Source organism: Madurella fahalii, assembly GCF_045866475.1.
Source record: "Madurella fahalii IFM 68171 DNA, scaffold_1, whole genome shotgun sequence".
NCBI lineage: Eukaryota > Fungi > Ascomycota > Sordariomycetes > Sordariales > Madurella > Madurella fahalii.
Window position 1 is genome coordinate 4,184,947 of NW_027263971.1, and position 8,572 is coordinate 4,193,518.

The 8,572-nt window shown below is 58.8% G+C and overlaps 1 protein-coding gene across 1 annotated transcript; it reads right to left on the reverse strand.

Annotated features, from left to right (window-relative positions):
- Positions 1-298: 298 nt before the first annotated feature.
- MFIFM68171_01309 (Chromatin structure-remodeling complex subunit rsc7) lies at positions 299-2,657 on the reverse strand (the record flags this gene model as incomplete). Its single annotated transcript, XM_071056731.1, has 4 exons — positions 299-1,152; positions 1,207-2,049; positions 2,184-2,276; positions 2,594-2,657. 4 exons carry the CDS (start codon positions 2,655-2,657, stop codon positions 299-301), a joined length of 1,854 nt encoding a protein of 617 aa, XP_070912832.1.
- Positions 2,658-8,572: the final 5,915 nt, after the last annotated feature.

An 8,572-nucleotide genomic window follows, 5' to 3' on the forward strand; every position in this document is an offset into this window, starting at 1 on the left:
GGACTCCTCTATACCCTGCCCTCGTGTGCCAGGCCGAATGCTGCTCTCGTAAAAGCCGACCATAACCCTGCGTTGCGTACGTGCGTGCCTGCTGTGAAAGCACATTTGCCTTCCCCATCACCCAAACCGCCCCATCCATCATCCGTAACAAACAAATGCTTTGCCCGAAATGTTTCGCAAACAGTCAAGAAACTCTGCCAACCCCAAGAGGTGCCGATCCCCCTTCCTCCCTTCCCGGAAGCGGAGGAGGGGATCAAACAGCCGCACCTATGAAACTCAAAGCTCGTCGAAACGGGGTTTATTGCGGCTGATTTGTCCACCACTGAGCGGGTGTCTGTTGCTGGGACCACGCCTGCGTGACCGCCGGTGGCTGCGCGCTCTGGTGCATGTACTGCCTCGGTGTCTGGTCGGCAGGATACATTCCCTGCGCAGCGGCCCCGTACCCCTGGCCCATCCCGGGCATTCCCGGATAGGACATGCTACCCGATTGCACCTGGCTTGTCGCGCTCGAATGGCGGAGCTGCGGAGCCGGTGACTGCTGCGGGTGAGGCGACGGCTGGGACTGGGTCGTCGTGTAGGCAGAATAACCGTGCTGCGGGGTTTGCGGCGTCGGGGGCCACATTTGGTTCTGCGTGTAGCTGTAGTTCTGTGTGGTCTGCGGCATGGGTCCGGCGGAGCCTGATGACGGATATGTTGGTCTCGAAGTGGTCTGGGCTGGGTCGTGGGCCATACCTCTCATCGCGCCCTGGCCGACCGGGTTCTGCGCGTGTATGGGCTGCGAGTATGGCGCGGCCGTCATCAACATCTGTGGGCTCTGGTTGGGGACGATGCCCGGCTGCTGCATCCCCGTCGTCGTGGCGGGGCGGCTGGTCGGAACAGACGTATCCGTCGTGCTAACCGACTGGCCTAGGGTTGTCGGGGGAGGTTGCTCGTGAGGCCTTCGCCAGACACCTTGCATATAGTCATTCCGCATCTCCCTCTGCTGGTTAACTGACCGGTTGAACTCGGCTGCGTGGTGAGCTTGCGCGTGTAGTTCTGATATTGGTGTGGGTTGGATCCGATCCTGGTAGGGCGGTCCCGTGATCTCCTGTCGCGGGCCCGTCTTCAAGATGCTGGAATAGTCCCGGCTCCGGGTATCGTTGTAATCTGGTCCTAGTGTTATCACGGGCATTCTGGTCGAGCTTCCCGGCGGTCCTCCAATCATACCTGGTTGAACGAGGTGCGGTTGAGGCGCACCACCGAACTGGCCTGGGTTTGTGCTGTAGACGATCTCGCCATGAGGAGCCCCGAGCAACGAAGCGTTATGGTTCGCCTCGGCCTCGCGGGCTTTGGAGGCGCCAGGGCGCTTCTCGCCAGCCGGGTCGGCCTCAGTAAATCCTTGTTTGCGTGCCTTGGTCTCCCAGTAGTCGTCACGGACCCTCCTCCCATTCACGATAACCCGGCTCCCGAACTGCCGGAACATGCTCCGCGCCGTTACAATGGCGATCTGGCGTGACCGGTACGAAAACGGGAGAATCTCCTGGGACACTAGGTCATCCTTTTCAACCTGGCTGGCGATGATTTTATAGAGCGACCTGTTCTTGTTGAAAAGCAAGTATGAATCCCGGTATCCAAGGACCCGCGCGCATTCGGTTGCTAGCATGAACAGCTTGTCGCCACGGTTTGGAACGTGGAAGGTCCGGCAACGGTATTCGCGGTTCCCGGTGAGCTGGCCATTGGGTAGCACCTTCTTCTCGCCGGCCTCGTCGATCTCGCGCGGGAGGTACTCGTCTCCACCGGGCCCCAGCTGGTCCGTCGTGTGGTCGCGCACCGTGGGGAGCGCTTTCAGGGTCGATTTTGTGGGTGTCGACTTCGGTGGCGACGTCTGGGGCGGCGCGTACGTGGGTGTTTGCGCTGGCAATGACGCATTCTGGCTCTGCGGTGTCTGCGGAGGAATCGTCTGGGGCAGTGGCTGAACAGGCGGGCCGGGCGCCGGAGGGGCAGTCTCCGGAACGCCCCCAGATTGTCTGGCCTTCATCGGTCTTCCTCGTTTCCTGGGCTTGTCACCACCTGCATTGCGTGGCAGCGTCATCAGCCTGTGGCCATAAGAGTCATACGTGCTGGGGTCGCACGACCAAACAAGCAACGCGGGGACGTGGAGCGGGTCGCAAAGGCGCAGATACACAGAGACAAGCACAACATACCGTCATCACCGGCCGATCCCGGTGCCCCCGAGTCCCCGAAGTCGTCCGGGGAACGGCTCCGCTTGACGCCTCGAGAGGCGGGATCGATCAGGTCTGTCGGAGATTGACCGTCAGTATGCGCACAGAGCAGGAGGGGCAGACGCCCCCATCTTGGCGGCGCTGCGGACGAGCTGCCGGAGTAAGACGCGACGGCATGACGCGTAGCAATCGATGGGGGGACGAAGCACGACGCAGAAGCCGATGGCGACCGTGGAATAATCGTGACGACTCGGGCGAGTCGCCAATCGATTCAACTCGCATGCTCCGAGAGCTTCGCGCCCACCAAACACCAGCCAACCACGCGCCCGCACACGGCCCCGGGGGCAAACGACGGGGCTCGCGCGACCAAGGGGTAATTAGAGGTGACGTACCTGTGTTGAGGGCAGCTGGATTGATCGTTGCACTGTCGGCGCCGTTGGGCTGTGCAGCATACATCAGTGCCGTCGACGTCGACTGCGTCCAAATGGGTCTGCGAAACGACGTGTCTTGTTATAGTTGGGCTGGGTCGAGGAGGGGCGACACAGCCAAAAAAGCACTTAAGCTTCTGCTCTGGTCGGGAATGCACGCGCTGGGTGATGCAGACAAGGAATGTTCATGCATACGCTGCGTATGGTTGGCGCAAATCCACGCCGGTTCCCAGGAAATGGGGTTGTCGAATGAAAGGCAAAAGTTATAAAAAAAGACGGGCGCCGAGTTAAGAGGCAGGGTGCGTGCTTTTTCCCTTGATTTGCTAGCCTCTCTTTACTCATCATTTTTCTTCCCCTGCTCTGCGCGCTGAGGGCCGACTATTCTTGAAGCTGGGACCTTGCCACGGGCGGGCGTGTCTACAGAGAGGCTCCGGAGCTTGCTTGCCCCCAAACATGCCGCAGGGTACACGCATAGCGCGGGACCGGTCTAAGCCTTTCTAGGAAGTGGCTGGGTCGCCTGTCCAGTCACGGCAAGGCAGCGCGATGCGAGGACTGCTGTATCGACGGCCACCGCGACGTTAACGCAAGCTGCGGCAGCACAGATTGGGACAGGAAAACGCGACCTCTGATGGTACAAGCGCTGCCGTGCTGCGTAATTGTCCAGGTGGGATGGACGGGAAGTGCCCGGACACGCTTGAGGATCTTGGGCCGAACTTGCAGGGGGGGGGAAGGGCTCGGTTTGGTGCTCGCCTGCATCTTGCTCGCCTGGGACCCCGCGACGCCGGGATAATACACCAAGATTCGGCGATGGTCCGAGACTGCCCTGGTCCTGGGCTGGGGGATCGAGTCGTCCCTGGCTGTTGGTGCGCAAGAAATGGCACCCAGAAATCGCTTCTTCAGTGCGCACAACATGGATATCTTAGCAACCACCACCTCCTTCAAACCTGCTGCTGGCTGTTGTGCCATGCTGCTGAGACGCTGTTTTCCTAGACGCGAAGCATCGTTTCCAGCGATATCAAAGGTGCGGCGTTGTGCTCAGATCTAAGTAGCGCCCATTGCGTCTGCCATGGTAGGGGCCTCGTGGAACCTCGCCGCGGAAACCACCCTCCTTTGGCAAGGAGGGGTCAGGTCGTGGTGGAAGGGGCGGAACGGCTTCCTGGATGACGGGTCTGCCGTTTCTGAGACGGCTTTTCATGTGGTGGGGACAGCGGGTAAGCACAGCAAGGGTGCCCGTTTAGCAGCGCTGGAGAGGCTTGTTGATGCGTGGTGCATCCGATCACCCTCGCTCCCGATATTGAACGTGTAGGAGTAAACTACAGCGCCGTTCAAAGTTCTGCAAATCCGCTTCCAACCGCCCTTTCGAGAGTTCGAGGCCTGATCCAAACGGCGTTCATGAGTATAGGTACGTTTAACTCCACCGTTTGCACAGGATAGGCAGGAGTCTCCGTGAGACAGTAGGTGCAACCTCGATCCGCGAAGAAAACCACATCTAGAAGTAGTTACCTCCATTCGCGCCACGCGGGGTGTGGGTCAAAAGCACGGCCAGACGAGCCACGCTTGTCACGGACAGGGATCGAAGCACGATTACGTGCGGGCCACAAATTCTTGGCACGAAGCCTTGTTGGAGGGAGACCGGGAGGGATCGCGCGCTGTGCCGAGGTAGCCCACCCCCCCCTCGCATTCAATCTTGACAAGGCTCATAACCATGGGCAGCAGATCGCAAAAGATGACTGGTTTGGCCGCACGAACCGATGGTTCGTGACTAATGTGAATAAATCTCTTTCTCAGATCAAGGCGCAAGGCTCTTGGAAAGCCGAAGAATTATGGGGTCATTGTATCAGCCCTTGAATACGGGCACATGCGCCGGCGGGGCATCAAGGGACAGGCACCCTCTAACAACCACGGCGCAAACTGGAGTTTGACGTCGGACAAGTTGCGGCGCAATCGACGTCGCTGCAGAGGCACGAATCGATAAATATTCGCTGAAACTACCATAAATCGCGCAGGCGCGAGGCACGGCGCTGCTGCAGGTTCAAATGGCAAAAAGGGCTGAGGAATATGTTGATCAGCTCTGCAGTCGCTGTCGCTCAGCATGCCGTGCAATAGGGCAGCGAATATTAAGGCACGCAGTAAAACACAACGTCGCCATGCAAGTCGGCGTTGAAGAACTCGGGTCCGTTTGACAATGTGATCGTGTGCTTTTGCTGACCGCGCCAGCCCTTGTCATCCGAAGTCTGCCGTCACTAGATAAGCCGATCTCGTTGTCGTTGTCAGCTGAGGCGTCAGGTGCGAGCTCCGAGGGATGGAACGGGGAGGGGTGTTGGTGTCGGGTTTCCCAGCAATTTGGTCAGTGTGCCTCCCTTCCAAAGTGTTTCCCAATGACGAACTCGTCGGCTCAATCCGAAGGCCTCTTCAAGCCCGCAGCGGCTGTGCAGGCAAAGATTATCCTGGCGGGCCCCTCGTCCGGGCCCTCGCCGTGTGCAACGTCGAACAGATTTGGACAGAACGGTCCCTTATGCAAGGCTCCCTCGGCTCCCTAGGCTGCAGCTGGGAGGAAACAGCATCCAAGGAACATCCGGAGAACTTTGGTCAGTTGCCGCCCCGTGAATTTCCGTGGCGTGCTCTTTCTCCTCGCATGGGCTGAAAAGAAGGTTGATTCTTCAACCTTGCTCGGTCTAGAACCGGCTGCTGCATCGGGATAACCTGGCTTGCTGAGACAAAACATTTTCCAAGTGACCTCAGATTCCCTGGAAGCGCACATCACAGAAACCTCCATCCCTGATCCGCTGGAAGCGCTGCTAGAGATTGCACTAAAACTCTGGTCCGGGGCACTCGCAACGACAAGGGAGCTGTGCATGGCAAAGTCCCCAATGAAGCCGATGCGGCCGGGCTGCCGCCAATACGATAGCTCAATAGCCGGTCCAAGGCTGGGGATTTTCTGATAGGTCTACCCCCAGTAGCATCGCCCGGGCACATCCATCAGTCTACCCGGTCTCCGAACTGAACTTCCTCGTCGTCTGACCCCGACCACTGTGTTTCGCTGAGATGCTACGTTTCAAGCGAGAGATCGCTTCCGTGTAAGGACTGTTGCAGATGCAAGGACGAAAGCCAGAACCTGGTGTTGCCGGCTTACCCTGAGCCCCAAACCCACTTGATAGAGGTTACCAGCAAGATGAGGTCAGCCTGCGGTTGGACACAGGTTTTCATACCTCCATATGGCTCTAGTTCAACGAGACTTCCGGGCGCCGGGCGCTCATCAGGTGAGGAAGATCCGAATACATTTCCAAAGCTGGCTTGTTTGCTCTCCCCGCCTAACCTGTGAAGCGAATCCTGCCGTCATCTGCCGTGTCAGGGCATGGGATCACATGAATGATCACGGTTCAGATGGGCCTCCCAGGCACCTGTGCGCTAGGAGGGATGCAACGGTCAATAGTGGCTCCCAAGGTAATCCGGTATTTTGGCTGTCACCAAGATCCAATCACCCGCGCAACAAATGCCAGATAGCTACTACCTTAAGTTACCCCATTGATCATCCGCTCTGTGCTTCGATGGCAACCTGCCTGATCGCAACTAAAAAGGGGTAGTGTCGTTACACGGATCTTGATATGGAGACTCGCATGCTGTCGTCGATTGCCAGGCCCTCAAACACTCGGCGGAGATTCCGCTCATGGCCGAGGAAGGTAACATTTTGTTGTCACGAACTTGTCCGGCCAACTCCACGGCCATTCATCAGCTGCCAATATTGACTACCCCATGTCGTTTTGATTGGCCAAATGCACGCCCGCTCGGGGGCAAAGAATGACGCTGCAGCTGAAACTTCTCTCAAAGAAAAGGAGGCTTTGATTTTTCGGCGTCCTCAATCAGGCCGGGGATGGTGACAAAGTGACAGTGGCGGAAGACGCGGGCGATGACGAGCCCCGAGACTCCCGGGGGGAAGACGCGTCAAGTGAACAGCCGAACTGCTGGTCGGCCCCTACCTCAGCAAATCAAGAACTCAGGGCGGCTTGACCAGAGTGGAAATTGTCGGGCTGGCGAGACGCGGCTTCTGGCTTGCCTACGCGATAGCGTTCCCAGAGGCTGGTCATGACTCTTGTAAAGTGCGGCGGAGCAAATCAAACTTCACCATGGCACCGCCTTGGCGTCGCCCGTCGCTGCCACTTCCGTTCGCTGAATCGCCTGCTTGTCACTCGCCAGAACCTCCTCCCTGCTTCACATTGGACACGCGCCCTTCTAAATCGCGATCGGCCCCGCTGCCGGTTCAAGAACTGGCCCCCCTTCACAAAGCAGCTTTATCGATATTTGGTATGATTTCTGAGAGTTGCAGCAATCCACGGTGCGCCACGCCATGTGCCGTGCGCGTTTCGCGTGGGTGCCGGAAGAAACTACTGCGAGCTGGCGCAATCAAGCCACTTGCAGAAGCTCCAGCAGTCTGGGGAGAGACGAGTAAAGCAAGGAAGATGGTGTGCTCAGGCGCAGGCCGTGGAGGAGGGGTGGTCTCGCAGGGCTTGGCCAGGATGTGAGGGGAGGGGTGAGAGGTGGGGACGGCAAGACCGGGGTGTTCGAGAAGTGGATGCCGCAGGGGGTTGTAAGCGACTGGCGAGTGACGGCGACAGGCTTGGCGGGCCCGAGCTCAGTGGACGTTCATTGGCGCTCGTCCCCCCCTGCAACTGTGCCAAGCAGCTGACACATTTTTGACCACACCCTGCAAATCATCGCCTGCCCTGGGATTCACGGGTCGTTCCCACTCCCCAACCCAAGCTCCCCTCGTTCCAGTTCAACTCCCATCTGTTGGTCCCGTCGCTCTCGTCACGTTCCCGCTCCTCATATTAGTGCGATGCTCTTCTTCGCGGCCGAAGAACGGGCGACTTCGAACGCCTTGGCTACTCCTCCGGCTGTCTGTCCCATCACATGCGGCCGCCGAGATCGTTCGAGTTCGCGCAAGCGTTCGTAGCGGCGGCGCCAAACGCGTGGGAATCCCACCACACCTACAATTAGAATCTGGGGAATCGGCTGCGATCTGGGCAGGACACAAGCACAGGCTCACACACACACGCACGCACTTTCAAGCTAAGCTTGCATGAGGATTCCCAGGCCGCGTCCCACCTGGCCGCTGCAACCTCTTCGCAAGTGAGGGCCCATCCAAGGGGTGCGCTTGTCCCCAGGATCTGTTCCCGACTCGTGCGCCGTAGGAGTGCTAGAATCTGCACTTTCGTCTCTTCTTCGTCGCATTTGCAGCTGTCGCTGCAGCACCTGGCGGGCGGCCCCTTCCCGCTCCTGCAGAAGGTGGAGGTCGCTTCACCTCGTCTACCCGTCGCCCTGAGGCCCAGTGTGCAAGGCATCGGCCGAATAAGCTTCTCCAGTGTGTGCAATCCCCCCACCGCTCGCACACACACTCCTCTGCGTATCATTCTGCACTCGCGGGCTCCATGTAAGTCATCCGCTGGTCGACACCACTCTGCCATGAAGGCCGTGGCCAATAGCCAGCCCGCCAGCTGCCGGGTTGTTTCCACCAAATTCCGCTGTCAAAGGAGGAGCCGCACCGTCGATGGGCCTCGCTGGATCCAAGGATCTGCGCTCCCACACCCGCTCTCTCCCCCCCCCCTTCCCCCATACCACCTTGTCTACCATTTTAATCCTACTTGAGCCCAGAACCAAGGCCTGCTCTTTCCAGGAAACGATAGTGGGGACTGTATCAGACGGGCGCTAGAGCGCAGTGCTTTGACATGCAGGCCAGTCACCTACCCGAGACTGCCTCTCGACCCGGATGCCACTCTCGGCATTTTGTTCTTTACGTCTAAGAGCATGGGTAAAGACGGCGCGCTGCACGGCCTTCACTAAGAAGAGACAGGCAGACCCAGAACAACGTGAAGACGGGAAGACGAAATGGAAAGAGAGGTAGCCCCGGCATGCAGATGCCGATAGGAGACGTTTGGCTGACCCGCC